The 19,994-nt window shown below is 38.5% G+C and overlaps 1 protein-coding gene across 1 annotated transcript; it reads left to right on the forward strand.

The window, feature by feature from the left end:
• Positions 1-3,253: 3,253 nt before the first annotated feature.
• On the forward strand, positions 3,254-9,098 carry LOC143610541 (wax ester synthase/diacylglycerol acyltransferase 4-like). Its single transcript, XM_077084997.1, has 6 exons — positions 3,254-3,881; positions 4,622-5,197; positions 8,022-8,381; positions 8,462-8,599; positions 8,703-8,884; positions 8,921-9,098. The coding sequence occupies exons 1-5, from the start codon at positions 3,675-3,677 to the stop codon at positions 8,847-8,849; spliced, it is 1,428 nt and encodes a 475-aa protein (XP_076941112.1). The 5' UTR covers positions 3,254-3,674; the 3' UTR covers positions 8,850-8,884; positions 8,921-9,098.
• The last annotated feature ends 10,896 nt before the right edge of the window (positions 9,099-19,994 follow it).

Consider the following 19,994-nt stretch of genomic DNA (forward strand, 5'->3'; position numbering starts at 1 on the left):
CATAAGCTGGAAAATTATGGATCATGATTTTTCATTATATTGGCTTGACCGGTTTGACCATTCCGAGTCATTGATGATGTGAATTTATGGAGAACCAAAAGCTTCTTCATGGTAATTAAACATAGAATGTTTGTTCTCAAGGGGAAGTTAATTGTTAACCAACGAAGTTGGGTATAAATCTCTAATATACTATGAAAATGATATATGTATATCCCGACATGATACCATTTAGTGTTTTTAAATCGATGCATCATCTAAATGGTTATCAAATTTGCAACCTGAAGTTTGTGTGACGTGTGACTTAGCTAATAGCAAGCACACTATTCTAGCGGTGATCTTAATTCCAATATTACTAATGATTATTGGAATAAGTATTAAACAATATCTGATGAATATTGTTACAAAATAAAATTTTTTTGTCGAAGGTGATGAACAAACGACTTTGATTAAATACAAATCCAATAATTATGAGAGTAAAAGTTCATATTTGTTTATTGGAACATGTGTTTTTTACACAAGGTAATATTAATTCACATAAGGCCAATAAGTCATAATACTTTATCCCCATTACAATTGGTTTTCGATCGGGAACCAAATACTTCCCATTTATAGTTTTTAAAAGTGCAATATACATTGTAATTACTCCTCCATAATGCACAAACACGAGACATCAAGGAAGGTTGGGAATATATGTTGATATGGAAAAGTATTGATAATTATGTATATAGAGTCATCAACGTGACATTCGTTTACGACTTAATATTGATTTTACTTAAACAAAATAATATTTCCAACATAAGGGGGAAATAAGAAGCAGTTTGAAAATTAAAAGGTTGTAATGAATTATCATTATGTTGATCCTCAAGTTGTAAAGTGCAAGCAAGAAGTTAAAACGATCATTCATTTACAACAATTAGCGAATTAACTACCATATGCATTCACTAACCTAAATAGAGTGACTAACAAAGTCACATATACCAACTGCTAGTGCTCCGAGTAAGATTAGTGTCCCTGAAGGACAATAATATATTTTTGATAAGTCTATGGCATACCTGAAGCATGGTAGACGATTCGGTTCACATAATAAAAATCCTCGAAAATGGAGCAGGTAATTAAAATGGTCAAGTCGAGGTATAATAAAAGGGTTTCCTGAAGAGACATTAGACATGATGGTTCCAGAAGAACCTAAGGTACCTGAATAAAGAGATCTCAATATATTATATCATGTCTGAAAATATGTGGAACCGACAGAAAATCGACGTCGTTGATAATTTTGTATAGCGCTTGAAATAATGGAAAAGATGAGGATCAAGAATTAAGTTCCGCAGATAAATGAAATTTGAATGAATAAAAAGAAAAAGACACAAGTGAGGCAAAAATGAAATCTCTCACGAATCTAGATGTTTTGGGCAATTGGTCCCTATAAATAACGGTTGTAAAATACGTTAGATACAAATGAGCCTTTGTGCCGAAGCCTAGAAATGTGACATTATGAAATATAAAGCACAAATGGTGACAAAAAGTATTTTCTGAAAAACTCCTAATTAATTATGAGAAGGACTTATTCTTTAATGGAGGACGCAACAAGTTTAATCGGGTGATACAAGAGAGATTTAATATGTGCATATATATTTAAAATGAAATTTATATGAAATCTCCAAAGGATTTAAGTTGCCAAAATCGTATAAAGTTCTTGAGAACAATATAACTACAATATATAAATTGAATCCGAGCACATTTTTATTCTTGTATGCTATGATGAATAAAATTCAAATGAGACTCCTTGCGAGTTTCTTAAGATGATTCATTGCTTAAAAGTAAACAATTTAATGATGTAATTTTTATGCATCACTAAGCATATGGTGATATTCAATACACTATATATATAAATTCTGCAATATGAAATGAAAATAAGATAATTGTTGATAGTATCTTTGAATATGATATAGAAAATGATGTGGTAAAAAGATGAAGTTTATATGCAAAACTCTTGAAGAGTAAATTTTATACATGATTGGTCAACATGAAAGGAAATCCATGACAAATTATACACGCATGAAGCATTTAAACAAAAGCTAAAGAAATTTGCTATATGAAGTTAACAGATTCTAATGTGAACTAATATAGCCGAGTCAGACATGTTATAATCAACTCGGTGATTATCTCGGGAAAAGAGATACGAATATGATATATTCGATCCATTTTTTGAACATTTTAAAATCATGTTGATGATTACATTGTATCCCATAAAGAGATGATATGCGTGTAAAGCATTTGTATAGTGATATTTTTATAGCAATCAAACTTCATATAGAAGATGTTGAAACATTTAATACATATGAAATTCATCTCATATAGAACAAATTTCTCTTATTCTAAATAGAAATTCTTGGTTAAGAAGTACCATAGTTTATTGCAATTTATGCAATATTTTTGCTAGCTATACATAACTACACATATTATTTATTTATTAATAAGATATAATTTTTTTCAAGTGAAGAGACACCGAAAATCTAAACAAAGATTTTGATACATGCAAGGTATGTAATATTTGATTTATATTTTTCTAACCCGTCAAAAGGTTTGGTTAGTCGTATTAATGCAGGGAATGTAATATAACAAAGTGATGGATGTTGTGGTACTTAATTACAAGAAGACGCATTACAAATTACTTATTACAAGATGAGAAAGTCTTACATGAAGATAGTACATCATTCCACCGAATAAGAAAGTGTACACTACAAGATCAAGTGGTGAATTATCAACTCCAAAATCTTAGATAGACTTTCACAGAAGATCAGACTCCGTCACTTAAAGGATATATAAATGAGGGGGAGCATTATACGCGTTGCACTCTTTTTCCCTTAGCTATGGTTTTATCCCACTGGGTTTACCTAGCAAGGTTTTTAATGAGGCAACATCACTAAGCGTATCACATTATGTGGATAGTCAAGGGGGAGTGTTATGAATGATCCATAATATGGTGACTTTCCACATACATAACTTACATAATTATTTATGTTGTATTAATGTTCTAGTCCTATAAATAGTGCCTCTTGTATTTGGTATTAGAGATACTCAATGAAAAGACTCCTCCCATCCATCATTCTATATTACCTCTCTCTATATTATTTTCTTATGTTTATCTACTATGAATATTGGTTGCTAATAGGTTATTGTTTCACAACAAATTTAAGTTTCTTTTCATTGTTGCATAATTTTACTCTTTTGTAATGAAACTCTATATGACTAAAAATGATCACCACATAAATCGTCAAAATAAGTATCGACGGGTCGAAAGCCCAGTGGACACCCATGAACAACAAGACCACGCTTGACGATAACTTTCTACAATTTGAACTGAATTTATGAAAATCTATGAATCTAGTTAAAAAAACATTAATAAAGGAACGAGTAAATGAAATCTTCCAGTCCCGTATTAAATGTTTCCATGGAACCGTAAACGTATTGCTTTAATTGGGCGGCACCTACTACGCATGTGCCACCCTTAACTATGAGCCTTCACCATAACAAAGTCAATTGTTATCATAAAAAAATCTATTACAACACACTGCTATATATATCTCATGACACTTTTTTATGTTAAGGAGCAACAATTACTTATCAAGCAGAATACTATTTAGCAGCAAAACACGTACACATAGTGAGAAAATATGGAGTTGAAGGTGAATGTAGGATGTGTGGAGGATGCGAAAATGTCAGAGCCGGTGAGCCCAACCGGCCAGTACTTCAATAGCTCGGCGCTTTCGGTTTCGGTCATTAGCATCTTGGAGTTTGAGAACCCCATTGATGACTCTTCAAGCCTTGCACTCATCAACAATGTCTTTCTACCCATAAACCCTCGGTTTTCTTCCATTATGGTACTACTCTCTCTTGATCTTGATGATGCTCATTATTATTCAAAAACTAGAACATTTCGGCTCATTTTTACACTAAAAATGAGCCGAAATGTTCTATTTCAGCGTATGGATGTCTAGTTAATTTCCAGGAGATTTCACATTATTATCTCTTTTCAAGTTTATTCAGTGGTACTGCATGGGTTATGTTTGTTTGGTAGTGACCAACAAAACTGAAAAAAGTAACAAGCAATCAAATTATATATCTGTATACTGTGTACTATTTGTATAAATTCATGTGATAGAGAATGACTTCTTGATTTTGACTCATTATGATCTATTGAACTTCAAATATAGTATTTATTCTGTACTTCTTTATTAATCATTAAAACCCAAGTTGGCATACAACTCATGCTATAGCTGCGCCACCGTTATTTGATTTCTCACCATCAAACGGCCATCCATAAAACTCCAAGACTGACATTTTAAACCAAAAAAGTCAAACTTTGAATTTTTTTTGGTTAAAACAGATGTCTAGCCAATATTTGAACGGAGGTTCTGACAGTAGATTGTCAAAATTTGAAAATTTCTGTCCAAAACGGCCGTCTGACCTCTTTTCGGACCCTATGCAATATCAAATAAATGTTTTGGTCAAAACGGCCATCATTCACTATATGGACAGCCGTTTGAATCGATGTGATGTTCAGACGGTGCGTGCATAGTTGACCAGTTTACATATTCGCCATTGTTGATTGTATTAACAGGTTAAAGATGGAGAAGGAGGCAAGCTTTGGAAGAGAGTTGAAGTGAAGGGGGAAGACCATATCAAAGTCCCACTTTTTCCAGAAGGACTATCACTAGAGTCTTATGATCATATTTTCAACGATTACCTATCAAAAATAGCAATGGATCCACTCCCACAAACAAGGCCATTGTGGGAAGTTCACATCTTCAAGTACCCAACAAGCAATGCATCTGGAAGCCTAGTGTTCAAGCTTCACCATGCACTTGGTGATGGTTTCTCTCTTATGGGTGCTCTTCTTTCATGTCTACAAAGAGCAGATAATCCTTCTCTCCCCTTGACATTTCCCAACTTTCAAAAATCCACTAAACAAGACAATGAAATTAAGAGCCTAATGAGTGTTGTGCCGCATGCATTAAGTGGTGCAATAAACACGGTTTTGGATTTCGGTTGGAGCATTTTGAAAAGTAGTTTCTTGGAAGATAATCAGACCCCGATACGTTCCGGGGAACAAGGGGTGGAGTTTCGCCCGATTAATATAATGTCAATGACATTCTCCTTGGATCAAGTTAAGAAAATTAAGTCCAGCCTTCAAGTGGTATGAATCTATTCCACATGTCTTTTTAACTTATTTATTTGTCAAGTCCTTTTAGTATAAAGGTTAACCCGCATATAGTTTTTTGTGAAAAGCATGCTTACATAGTTAGATAGATATGACATTGGTTTGGGTCGGTGTTTTAAATTAGGGATATTGGATTTAAATACTCTCAGTTTTTACTTGTTGGTTGGGAATGCTCTCAACTAACGAAAAATTTACCACCACTTTCAACTATCACCTTATTTTTTTCTAGCACTTTCAAGCCATTTCAAAAAATTATCAAATTAATTATGTTTCAAGTTAGCTAATAAATTATGAAGGAATGTTTCTGGCCGAAGAGTGAAAGTTGAGAGTAATTAAATGGGGGCAACCCATTTAGAAATTTATGAAAGAATCTCTTGTTCATGGGTGGTCACGCTAACGTTTATTTTCAACAAACAGCTTTCTTATAGTGTCATTATTTAGTATTAACACGGCCATTATTAGCCGGTCTATGGATTTTCTCTATGACAAGAGGTATAGTTAAAGATCTTGCATCATATCAGATCTATATGCACATCACATTATACAAAGATTCAAAATTACACAAACATGCGTGTGTGTGTGATTTTTTCATGCGTGAGTCATGACACATTTATTATACATCTTATTAATTTCTAATAAGTAGACTAGTAATGATATTTTGTGTTACGGTATCAAAATGTTATGCTCTTCTAGTTTATACAACTTTTGATTAATGTTAACAACAATTATCTTAAAGTATGTGTATAACATTTGATGTTTGACACCCCCTTAATTAATATATTGTTGTATTTAACATGTCTAATTCTTTGATTTTATCATGTATATCTTCATCATTTGTTTGACATATTTTTAGGAATCGGCTCCTGAATGATTTTACATTTTATAGATCAATGGCATGTCTTACGTATATAGTTATTACACTGAGTCTAACAAAATAGATTGAGATAGTGACCGGCATTAGATTGAATGATTATATGCTTCGTGATAAGGATTTTGTATGAAAATTGAGGTAGCTTTTGATACAGAAGGTTACACATTAGAACGACAGATGGGTTACATAAACGAAAGACTGTTCATACATTTGATTTAGATGGGTGACACAAATAAGTTATCGAGTATTGTAAGTTTTCTCACATAATTAGTTGACTTATTGTTATTAAATACATGTTAGAGCATTCACGTCCAATCATCTATCTTCAAATCTAAAATTTCACTTAAAATCAATTATATTTTCTCTTTCATTTTAACTAAATTACACTTTTTATTCTTATATCATTACCATTTGTTTTTATTTCACTCACGATCACTTTCAAAATATATTAAAATATTATAGGATGTGAACATTAACTTTTCAAATATACAGAAAAATCACTGCATTTCTCTCTTGTTCACTCAAAACACCCTAAAACCCTAAATTACCACTCTCTACAAGTTTTATTAGTCATTCTCACCTTGATAGGGTGATAAGGAAGTGGTTAACGTGTGAATAGAAGGTCATGAGATAAAAAAAAAGTTTATGTATTATTAAAAAATAAAAATACTTGTTAGAGAAATGATTTTTTTTAATGCAAAGTGTTTTCCGTTTAAAACTTTAAAAAAAAAAATTCTATAGAGGTTTTTTTTTAAATAAAGTATTTTGAATCTTTAAAAAAAACCTGTTGAAATAATATTCCTTTTTGAATTAAGAGATTACAAGTTTTGGGTAGATATTTTAGAAGGTAGGCCGGTTTGGGTGTGACAACTAATAAAGATGATTTTTTAGTTTTATTATACCCATTATTAAATACTTAATAAATCTTCATAAGAAGAAGAAAAAATTGTTAAACACTACGTGGAATATTAAATTCACACAGCGAATTAATTGTTTTTATCAACCGATCAGATAGTGTAATAATGTCACACCACCCAATAGATCGAATTAATAATAATGTGGCAACGGTTGATGGGTCTCATTCGAGCGCTCAAAAAAATATATGGGACCCAATTGCTGTATATACAATAACAAAATTACACCCCCTTATATAAATAAGACATCTAAATATCTAATCATGAAAGTATGAAACTTTATATGTTTATGATAATATTCATATATCGTAAACTTGGATAATATATATGCTTGTGTGTATTTAGGTTTCCTAGTTTTCACATATTGTATCTTATATTTATGTGACTTGCATTTTAATTTTTTATTTATCGTATTTAAAGAATTATATGCTAAGGTGGAAGCTTGTTTAATGGTTTATCAAAACACTTCTTTTTACTAGCGTTTATCAATCATTTATTTCAAAGATATTATATAATTTTGAGGGGGAGTGTTATTAGTAGGGGTGGATCAGGTGGTGGGGCTAGGATGCCCATTAGTTCCCATTTGCTATGATAACATTAACATAAATGTTCACTGGTATGGTATATCTATATGTTCACCAACTAAATTAATAATATATACACACAACACATTTGTTCAGATACCGACTACCTTTAATTTATTTAGGGTCATTTTCATAATAACATAAAAAAATAAAAAACAAAAAACTTCGCATGTTCGATCAGCAGCGGTGAACACAACCATCATGAACACACCGGTGAATACGATGATGCATTGACGAGTGACTAATGCATGCATTATGAAGTTTAGTAACCCGTACATACATGTTTACTTTCTAATAGTGTACACAATATGTAAACAAAAATACTAGTGATTAGATATGTTTTTACCATAATTATGGCATCGCGTAAAATGTATTTGTCCACCATATCCGATGCGTGTGACATTTCTAAGCAATAATTTGTTTCTGAACAGACGATAAACGATGTGATTACCGGAATAATTTTCCTCGGGACAAGACTATACATGGAAGCAGCATGTGAAAAAGAAAAAAATGCAAGGACCACAGCATTAGTGTTGCTAAACACTAGATCTATTGGTGGTTACAGGTCGGTGAATGAGATGGTTCAAAACCAAGAAGCACAAGTTCAGTGGGGAAACCAGTTCGGTTTCTTGCATGTTTCATTGCCGAAACTAAACCAATCTGATCAGTCTTTAGATCCCCTAAAATTCGTTCAAGAGACACAAAATATCATCAAGAGTAAGAGAAACTCGTCTGCGATTTATCTCACTGGAATGTTACTTGAATCTGTGAGAAAATATAGAGGACCAGAGGTATTCGTATCTACTATATTATCACCATATATATATTTGAAATTCAGTTGCACTAAAATATTGTGATGATGCTTATAAAGGCGACAGCTGAATACATTCACAACACGTTGAAGAATTCAAGCATGACGGTATCAAATTTGATCGGGCCAGTCGAAAAGATGACCCTTGCCAATCAACCCGTTAAAGGCTTGTATTTTATGGTTGTCAATGTTCCACAGGTACCATTGTTTATATCTTGCATTTGCTAGATTTTGGTTCTCCATGTTGTGCGCGTTTCTCAAACAAAGAACTAATCTTTCTTTGACGCTAACCGCTTCGCAGAGTCTTACGGTGACTGTAATGAGTTACATGGATCAGTTAAGGGTTGCGGTTGGAACCGAGAAAGGGCTCATCGATCCGGTAAAGTTCAAGAAATGCACTGAGAAGGCTTTTAGTATAATGTACAATGCTGCGGTTTTGGCTAAATGACTAGCTTGGAAGTTCATATAAATATCCTAAGCCTTCCATCGTAGAATCCAATCCAAACAAGACAACATAAACCATAATGAATTTAGCCAATAATATCGACAAAGCTTATGGAATCTTATTTACAACTTATCTCTATGATGATACGATTATACCATATTTACTAGGCGATCATGTCTAAATTATTTATTGTATCATACATACAAGGCATGTATTTCAACTATTGATTGTAACACCTTCATTTGTAATGATTTTGCTTATTTTGTTTGTAACAACCTATATTCTTTGAAATAAAATTTCCTTTTTTTTTTTACTATAAAATTGTTTTGAATTACAAATAATATTTTTTTAATTGGATATTAGTTTTTAGTATATCTTTATTTTGGATTTTTTTATCTAATATTAATGATTTTTAAATTTACGGGATGTTATAACCTGCTTAAGTGCAATTTAGGTTTGGTGAGACCCATAACCATGAATTCGGGTAAAATACATGAGAAACCTTTATTTACAAATAAAGTAATATAGTGTCTTGAGCGAGTATAAAGAGATTTTGTTTATATATTTATTTAAGATAAAATGTATAAGTTAACAAATGCAAGAATAGGATTGCAAAAGCTCACTTGTTTTTTCAACTACATTTTCTTTTCCAATTAACAAAATGTTAGATTTGTTTTAACCACATATCAGTTATAGATCAAGAACAAACTTTTAGTATCAACATCCAAAAGTTTTTTTTTAATGTACATTATGTAGCACATGGGTTATTTTTTATTAAAAATAAAATATGTATAAAGATACTCTCGTTATACAAGATAAATAAAGTAGTACTATACCGTTTATAAAACTGAATAAAAACAAAATTTTATATTTAAAATTGATATGATCCAAAGTCTTTAGTGGGTAGTTTAACAAGTCTTCATATAGTATCATTGTCTTGTGTGTTCATCACATTTGGTCTTCGACTAAACACCTTGACTACAAAAAAAAACAAGCAAAATGTTGATGGTTCTGGTTGAGGATTCGTGTTAAGCATGGGTCCCTTAAAACAGAGATAAGGTCTCCCATAGTACGACGACCGAAGCAGTATGCACTGCCAAAGAAGGCCACGCACCCGAGGTTACAGCAGGTAGATTAGTGTATTAGAACTTGGATAGATGAATTTGAAGTTTAGAGAGTACTCCCTCTAATTATTCGTGGAAGAAAAAAATATGCTATGTTTCTTTGGTTGGTGTAATTAATAGTAAATTAGACTCCTTTATAATTTAGGAGGATACACATATTAGCTATACATCAAATTATGCATAAGTTATGCCCCTAAAGTGACCACCCTTTAGATATATTATTAGGTTATCCTATTGAACTTAGATCGTATGATCTCCGGTCAACCAACTTAGGTTTTCCTTTGTATACCATTTTTCATGGGCTTTAATCTTAGTCTAAAACTTGATCTCTTGTTGATGCGATGTGGATATGGTAGAAAAGGTGTTAAGTTTTTCAAAAGATTTATTTCACAAAATTTCTTGTTTTAAATTTATAAAAATGATTTTTATCTTAACTAAACCACACACAAATAGGCAAGTTTGCATATCGTATATGTAGAATAGTACAAGTAAGAACCAAGTATCGATCCACGGATACACTTGTTGTAACACCCCGACCAAAGGCGGATTATACATCGGGGCGCCACATATTGTTTCATTACTCGTGACACTATTGGGTGTCAATATTTAATAAATACATTCATTCGCGCACGCGCAAGGTACATAAGATAACATAAATAATCATAAATCAATATATTATAAATCATAATATTCGAACAGCAATAACTTGTCTTGATACATTTTAATCTAGGTCCAAAATAAAGAAAACTTCCTACGTGTCATCGAGCTCCAAAACAGCTACTGCAAACCTGAACATGTGTTAAAATAAACGTCAAACACTTGCGTGCTGGTGAGAAATCAAGTTTAGTACAATACATAGATAACAATAAATCTGCGCGCAACATGTGTATGTCTGGTTTTCAACAAGAGTGTAATCCGATCGGGACCAACTCTAAGATTCATACTCATAGACTGCCAGTGCTCACAATTGAGCTCACAAACAAGAAAGACTGTGCAAGTGTAAACAAAAGAGAAAATCATAAACGATAGTTCTCCCGTGTTCATCTAATGGTACCATGAGAACTGCGGAATAGACCGACAAGACGGTTAATGATCCACACATACAAATAAACAGCCAAGTCTACGTCCTCAACACATGGGATACTGCGCGACAAAAGTTCATAAACAGTTTAAGACTCTAAGTTTGTATGAACACATGAACATCCCAAAACATTAAAAGCAAAAAGGGATTAGGTACGAGATTACTCACATGATAAACGATGCGGTGTAAGATAAAGCAAGAACCAACTTTAAACAAGCACAAGTTAACCTATAAATAAGATTATTGTTTTAATGATTTGTTTTAAGTCTTGATTATAAGTTAGCATAATTAATAAGTAAATTATTATATATAATATATATATTACCGGAAAAGCAGGGCAGAACAGGATAGAAGACGAAGGCAAAGAGAGAGGAGACGGCAGAGGAAGAACAACGGCAAGGAGCAAGAGAGAACAGGAGAGTTTAAGTGCTTTGTGTGTGTAGTGTTAGGAAATTAACATTATTATTTATAGGGAAACCCTAGGGAACACAATCCCTAGAAAAGGGGAAAAGATCTCCAAAAAGTAAAAGATTCCAAAAGCAAAAGATATCAAAAGATATGGCAGCTGCAGGGGGCAAAGGAAAAGCTGACAGGGAACAGTAAACAGGCATGGGCGGGTCAGATAAAGGTACTGGTCAAGCATGGAAAAAGCAGATCTCAAAAGATAATGTCAGTCACTTTTTCTGTCAACCAATGGGGTTGGTGCGCATGCTGCGCCAAAAGTGGCTTTTCAGACATAAGATAGGTCAGGTCAACAGCACAGAAGATAAGACAACACAAAAGGTAAACGGCTGGATTAAACAGAAGAAAAGACTCAAGACATAGCGCGAGAAAGCTTGAGCGCGAAGGCAGACACAGAAGGTCAAGAGTGCGCGAGCGCGAAAGCAGACAGAACCAACCTTAACGCGTCGCGGGAAGAACTACATTTCTAAGCGCGCCGCGGGAAGAACTTCAATTCTAAGCGCGTCGCGAGAAGAACTATATTCCTTAGCGCATCGCGGGAAGAACGGTATCCATAGCGCGCCGCGGGAAGAACTAAAATCCTTAGCGCGCTGCGGGGACAGTTCGTCTCGCGTATCGCAGTAACAGGTGGTCTTCACGCAGGCTTCCTTGTAAGGAGTCTGGCGCGTGGAGCTGCGCAGACAACCTTAGGCGGGAAGGAACAAAGGACAGTTAGGGGTTCAAGGCTTAAGGGCGGGACGGCGACAAGAGGGAAAAGAAGGCGGAAAGAGAGAAGAAGAGGGACGGGACGGCGGAAAGAAAGAGAGAGAAAGAGGCGGAAAGGAAAATATATTATTATTATTAAAAGTAAAATATAAGTATAAATAAATATTAAATCATAAAAGAAAGAGATCGGATCAGAGAAACGGGTACCTGGGTCAGGTCGGATCGGGGCAGATGTCACAGTCTCCCCTACTTTAAGAAATTTCGTCCCGAAATTTATCTCGAAGTAGGTTGCGCAGAGAACAGGTGCGGGTACTTGATTTTCATTTGATCTTCCCTTTCCCATGTAAACTCGGCTCCACGCTTGGACTCCCAGCGAACTTTCACGATAGGGATGCGACTGCGCTTGGTTTGCTTAACCTCGCGATCCATAATCTCAACAGGCTTCTCAACGAAATGCATGGATTCATCAACTTGAACTTCATCAAGTGGAATGTGAAGGTTCTCGTCGGCTAAACACTTCTTGAGATTGGATACATGGAACGTTGGATGCACATTACTGAGCGCGGGCGGCAGGTCAAGTCTGTAGGCAACTTTTCCTACACGCGCGAGAATCTTAAATGGTCCAACATATCGAGGAGCAAGCTTACCTTTCTTCCCAAAGCGGACAACACCCTTCCAGGGAGACACTTTGAGGAGAACAAGATCACCAACTTGAAATTCGAGAGGCTTTCGCCTGCGATCTGCGTAACTCTTCTGTCGGCTTCTGGCAGTCAGCAGATGATCACGGATCTTGGCGATTTTATCGGTTGTCTCTTGAACAAGTTCGGGTCCTGTGATTTGAGCTTCTCCCACTTCGCTCCAACAAATCGGGGAGCGGCACTTACGACCGTAAAGTGCTTCAAATGGGGCCATACCGATACTGGAATGATAGCTGTTATTATAAGAGAACTCGATCAAAGGCAGGTGCGAATCCCAATTACCTCCAAAATCAAGAACACTAGATCGGAGCATATCCTCAAGAGTTTGAATAGTTCGCTCAGACTGACCGTCAGTCTGAGGATGATATGCCGTACTCATGTCCAAGCGAGTTCCTAGCGCAGATTGGAGAGATTTCCAAAAGCGAGATATAAAACGGCCATCGCGATCGGATATGATGCTCAAAGGAGTGCCATGGCGGCAGACAATTTCCTTGACATAAAGCTGCGCGAGTTGCTCAACACGGTAGTTTTCACGAATGGGCAGAAAGTGAGCAGACTTAGTCAAACGATCCACTATTACCCAAATGCTATCATGTTTGCTTGCTGTCAAAGGTAACTTGGTAATAAAGTCCATCGCTATACCTTCCCATTTCCACGTAGGAATTTCTGGTTGTTCGAGCAAACCAGATGGGCGTTGGTGTTCAGCTTTTACCTTAGAACAAGTAAGGCATTTAGCTACGAACACAGCAATATCCTTTTTCATACCGGGCCACCAATAAGTAATGCGCAAATCCCTGTACATCTTATCAGCGCCAGGATGAACGGAATACCGAGATTTGTGCGCTTCACTCAGGATATCAGCGCGAAGAGATTCTCATCATAGGGAATCCAGATGCGATTAAGATAGCAGAGAATCCCACTCAGATTGGGCACAAAATGTGCTTCCGCGCCACACGCTAACTCGGCGCGAAGGTTACCATTACTGATGGATGCGCGCTGCGCGTCACGAATGCGCGATTCAAGGTTGCTTTGGATCGGCGCGAAGTGAAGCTGCGTGCGCGGCAAGATACAGTTAAGCTGGCAGGGTTTTCGGCTGAGCGCATCGGCTACCACATTAGCCTTACCAGGATGATACCGGATCTCACAATCGTAATCGCTGATGAGTTCGTTCCATCGGCGTTGCCTCATGTTAAGTTCCTTCTGATCAAAAATATGCTGAAGGCTTTTATGGTCGGTGTAAAGGATACACTTAGTACCATAAAGGTAGTGTCTCCAGATCTTCAAGGCAAAAACAACTGCGCCTAGTTCGAGGTCGTGAGTTGTATAATTCTTCTCGTGAACCTTGAGTTGCCTTGATGCGTAAGCGATAACCTTGCCTCGTTGCATAAGAACACAACCGAGACCTTGGTTGGATGCATCGCAATACACGACAAAATCATCATTACCCTCAGGTAGCGCAAGGACAGGAGCTTCACACAACAAACGCTTGAGCGTTAGAAAGGCTTCTTCTTGCTTCGAGCCCCAAATGTACGGTTTACCTTTGTGCGTTAGAGCTGTTAGAGGCAAAGCGATCTTCCAGAAGTTCGAAATGAAGCGCCGGTAATAACCAGCTAAGCCTAGAAAGGAACGGATCTCGGTAGGAGTGGTCGGCGTAATCCAGTTCTTGATTGCTTCAATTTTGGATGGGTCGACATGAATACCCATCTTGTTCACAACATGGCCAAGAAACTGTACTTCATCAGACCAGAATTCACACTTGGAAAGCTTAGCATAGAGTTGCTCAGTTCGAAGCTTTTGCAACACCAACCGAAGATGTTGCTCATGCTCGGCCTTGGTCTTAGAATACACCAGAACATCATCGATAAACACAATCACGAATTTATCCAAGAAAGGCCTACACACCCGATTCATTAGATCCATGAAAACGGCGGGTGCGTTGGTTAAACCGAAGGACATGACCAAGAATTCAAAATGGCCATAACGAGTTCGAAAAGCAGTCTTCGGAACATCTTCATCGCGGATGCGCAACTGGTGATAACCAGAACGGAGATCGATCTTGGAAAAACAAGAGGCACCTTGGAGTTGATCAAAGAGGTCGTCAATGCGCGGTAAGGGATACCGGTTTTTAATGGTGAGTTTGTTTAACTCGCGGTAATCAATACACATGCGAAACGATCCATCTTTCTTTTTAACGAACAACACCGGAGCACCCCAGGGCGAAGAGCTAGGGCGGATGAATCCTTTAGCAGTCAACTCTTGAAGTTGGCTTGCCAATTCTTGCATTTCAGCGGGCGCAAGACGGTAATGAGATTTAGCTACGGGGGAAGCACCAGGGACAAGATCAACACGAAACTCGACTTCACGAGCGGGAGGGATACCAGGAAGATCATCAGGAAAAACTTCAGGGAAATCACGCACAACAGGGATATCGCGAAGCTTCTTTTCTTCAGCAGGTTTAACCACATGGGCTAAGAATGCAATACACCTTTTCCGCATGAGCCTTCGGGCTTCGGCGCAAGACATAAGTTTAAGACCGCGGGAGGGTTTCTCGCCGTAGATATGAAGATCACCATTTTCTCGAGGTATGCGAATCATCTTCTTGGCGCAAATAACTTCGGCGCGATTATGCGTAAGCCAGTCCATACCAATGATAACATCAAAGCTTCCAAGAGGCATGGGGATGAGGTCGATCAGAAAATCGTTTTCGTTAAGGTTAAGCGTGCAATCTTTAATCACTGAGTTAATTAAAACAGTTTCGCCATTAGCCAATTCAACTGAAAAATTTTCTTTTAAATCGTTGCGCGGGTCGCGCAAGCTTCTGCTCAAAAGCGCGAGAGATAAAACTTCGATCGGCGCCAGTATCAAAAAGTACAGAAGCATAAAATCCGTTAAGCAAAAATGTACCATTAACTACGTCATTATTCGCTTGCGCTTGGTGCGCGGTTATGTTAAAAGCTCGTCCGCGTGTCACTTGGTTCGAAATCTGGTTCACCGGATTCGCTTGCGTAATCTGAACTTGTAGCCTCGGGCATGCGTTCCGGAAATGACTGGGATCACCGCAGTTGAAGCACGATCTGGGTCGTGGGTTTTGGTAGGTTGGTTGTGGGTTCTGCGGGTAGACTGGTGGTGTTGGCGCAATTGGATTGGCGGGAAGGACTCTACAGTTTTCTGCAAGGTGACCAGCGCGGCCACATCGGTTACAAAGTCGACATGGGACTTGAGGTGGGTGGTGAAGTCTACAGGTTGGGCAAAAGGGGTGGTTTCCTGTGTAGGGTTTCTTAGTTGGCGGGGCAGGGAGTGCGGGATTGGTTAGGGCATAGTTATGGACTATAGGTGTTGGGTAGGTTGACAGTGGGTTAGGCGCGTAAACTGGAGGTTGGTAGGTGGGTTGCTGGACAATGGGCGGGCTGGTAAGCGTGTAAGCTTGTCTGCGCCTACGTTTCTGGTTATGGTTTGAGGGTTCTGGTTTGGTTTCTGTTGGTTCAGGGGCAGTTTTGGTGGGTTTGGTCTTCTCAGTTCCCCGCAGGAACAGGGTTCCTGCTCTGACATGGTTGTCGCTGAGCACAGCGGCCAATTCGATGGCGTCAGAGAGGGTAACTGGGTTTCTGGCCCATACAGAATCTTGAATTTCCATGGGGAGACCCCCAAGGAATTTCTCTATGGCTCGGCGGGAAGGGGTAACAAGGTGAGGGACAAGCAAACTTAGTTCATGGAAGCGCGTCGCGTACTCGCGCGCTTCGCCACTGTATTGCTTCAAGTTCCAAAATTCTTCCTCCAGGCGCTTAACTTCGTTGGGAGGGCAGAATTCTCGCGTCAGAATTTCCTTGAATTCCTCCCATGTCATGCTAGAAGCAGCTTCTGCGCCACGCACATGACCTAATCCATTCCACCATGTAAGCGCCCTTGCTTCCAGGACACTGGAGGCATATAGGGTTCGTCTGTCTGAGGGGTATTGGGTGTAGAGGAAAGTGTTTTCTATTTTCTCAAGCCACTGGAGCATCACGGTGGCTCCTTCAAGACCTGTGAACTTTGGAGGGTTACCCGCGTTAAAGGACTTAATGCTGTAACCAGAGGTGTTAGCATTGTTTTGGTTTAAGGCTTGGGCTATTGCGGCGGCCATTTCCTGGGAACGTTGCTGCGATCGTCTGCGCGCGGTGTGACACCCGGTAAATTCCCAACCCCTTAAACTAAGTAATCAACCTAATAATTAGGTGATTGTAAATATTATGCGCGCCATGTTAGTCAGCGCGTGCATTTGTTATGTGCGCCCTGCGCGAGCGCGCTATGTTAAGAATCAGCGCGGGCACATTAGGTGCGCCCGGCGCGAGAATATGTTAGAATCAGCGCGGACATTTATGTTTGCCCTGCGCGAGCGCGCCATGTTAGTCAGCGCGTGCATGTGTTATGTGCGCCCTGCGCGAGCGCACCATGTTAAGAACCAGCGTGAGCATATGTTATATGCGCCATGCGTGAACGTTTTGGCCTTATGTTTTCATGTAACTTAAACGTTATGTTGTCTATGGGTTGACCATCCCGCATGATGCTAAGGCGGGTGCATCCTACATCGTTTATGCGCGTGCGGAAGGGAACTAACCTACCCGCATGGCGGGAACGTGGAGAGCTAGTTTGTCTGAAGCTCCAGGATGGAATTGACTTCAACATGACTGATCACTATGTTGAAATACCAAAACCACCTGGAGAATCTACAAATGAAACTCAAATGTCCCTAGCTGCGAGAAGGTTACGCACCTACCCGCAGCAAAGAAATGTTCTACACGCAGGAAGCTATGCGCACCAAGTTATACGCGCAGAACACTTAGTCAAAATGATCAGATTTAAGGAAATTGTCCCCGCCCAATAGAGGGCGGTTGCGTGTTTCAGAAAACTTCTACTTTTTACTGTACACTGTCTAAAGCACTGAAAAAGCAAACTGTAAAAGTCAACTGCCAGCCACCCACTCTCACCAACCACAGCCCTGCATGTCCTGTCCATATCAAATCAGAATCTTTAATCTACTTTTCTACTCTTTTTAATAAATAATAATAATTTCCATACCTTATCATCATTTCAAAAGATTACAATTCCCTAAAGCAAGGGATTATGTTCCCTTGAGTTTGCCTATAAATTTGTAGCCTAAACTATCACCCAAAACACACTTCAAAGAACTACAAACTTGCACTAATCCTTTCCCAAGCATCCGTTGTTTCCAGCTCCGATCCTGTTACTAGGTAAGCCAAGATTATAACCTTGAGATCTACTTTCCAACCCTTATATCTTGATCTTAATATATATATTTGTTATTTAATCGTATTCTAGACCTTCGATTCCGAGGCCAACACCAAGAAAACCCGAATCTCGATTAATCCCTTAACAAGAACCACAGGTGAGTCTCACAGCCCCATTTTCACTGTTTTCACTATTTTAAACTGTTTTCGGGGGCGAGGGACACGTACTTAAATAATGTTTTATCATGGTATACTTACAAGCTAAGCAAACGATTACGTGTTTAAGTTATGTTTCATGATGAGCAATGCGAACAGTTATCTATGGTTTTTTCGATAATAGTGCACCAGATTCGAGTAAGTGATCACTTTACCATTGGAACTCTAAGGGTAGGGACTGCTGGTTTGATCCGCCCACTCGTAGGGGTCGCACCTCTTACACAGACGAGTGCCTAGCATGTCACGGGGCAGTACTATGGGATTAAGCCCGCTCGTAGAGGTCGCTCCTCTTACGCAGACGAGCGCCTTGTTTTCCGGCACAACGTCCGCGCGTAACCCGCGGGACGGTATTACAGCATATATTCGCTCGTAGTGGCAGCGCCACTTACACAGACGAGCACAGTTTTCCAGAAGTGTCCGCGCGTAACCCGCGGGACGGTATTACGTTATTTTAGCTCGTAGTGGCAGCGCCACTTACACAGACGAGCACAGTTCCCAGAAATGTTCGCGCGTAACCCGCGGAACGATTTTATCAGAATATGTTGATAGAACTATGTTTTACCAAGCATGTGTTTTAATGATGCTAACAGAATTATGTTTCAGAATGATTATGATGCAATACGATTTATCAAGTTACTAAAACTTGTGAACTCACTCAGTTTATACTGATTCAAATGTTTTTACGTGTCTTTCAGGAGATAACTAGGTAGCGCATGGAGTCACACTTAGAGCACCACACGCTGAACATCTAAAACAAGCTTTTTGGAAGATTTTGGTTTTATCCCCTCGATGCGCACGGTTACCCGCCGCGCAAGGGGATATGGCGAGGAAATCTTCAGTTTTATACTTGGATGTTTTTTTTTGTAATCTTAATCAATGTAATGTATTTGTATTAAACATTTCATGCGCAATGAAAATCTTTGAATGTTTTGCAATGGCCCGTGCTTAAGTATCAATCCCCACTCGTGCGCGCCCGGCTGTTTCCGCCGCTCAGGGCCGGGTGTGACAGATTGGTATCAGAGCACTGGTTATAGCGAACTAGGAAAAGAAGTTTTTAACCTAGACTATAACCTTTGGGGAATCGCATGAAATATTTTTCAAAGAATATTTTCAAAAGAAAAATCACACACGCACTTAGGAACACGGGTCACAGTGTCTAGAGATAAGAACATTATGTGCTCTGAGTACATGCGCTAAGTTTGTTGTATTTTCTTTTTTTATGAAAAGAATGCCTCCAACCAGAGCCAAGGGAATTACCATGACACCCGAGGAGCTCGCAGAAATAATCGCGCAGGCGATTGCAACGCATGAGGCCAGCAAGGCCGAATCTAGTCAGGGTCGCCAAGAGAACGAGACCCCAGAACCCGAATCAGGAGCCTTGGACAAAGGTTGCTCCTATAAAACATTCATGGCCTGTAGGCCTTGGCCGTTCAAAGGCACCGAAGGAGCCATTGGGCTCTACAATTGGATTGACAAGATGGAGACAGTTCTCTCCATCAGCGGATGTAGTGAAAACCAGAAGGTCCTTTACGCGACCTGCATGTTCCAAGAAGCAGCTTCATCTTGGTGGAAGCTCCAAGTAAAGACTTTGGGGCGAGAAGTTGCTCTTCACAAGACCTGGGAAGAATTGAAAGAAA

This window comes from Bidens hawaiensis, unplaced genomic scaffold (genome assembly GCF_021521415.1).
Source record: "Bidens hawaiensis isolate Kalapana, Puna unplaced genomic scaffold, B.hawaiensis_p1.1 tig00026829_1, whole genome shotgun sequence".
Lineage (NCBI taxonomy): Eukaryota > Viridiplantae > Streptophyta > Magnoliopsida > Asterales > Asteraceae > Bidens > Bidens hawaiensis.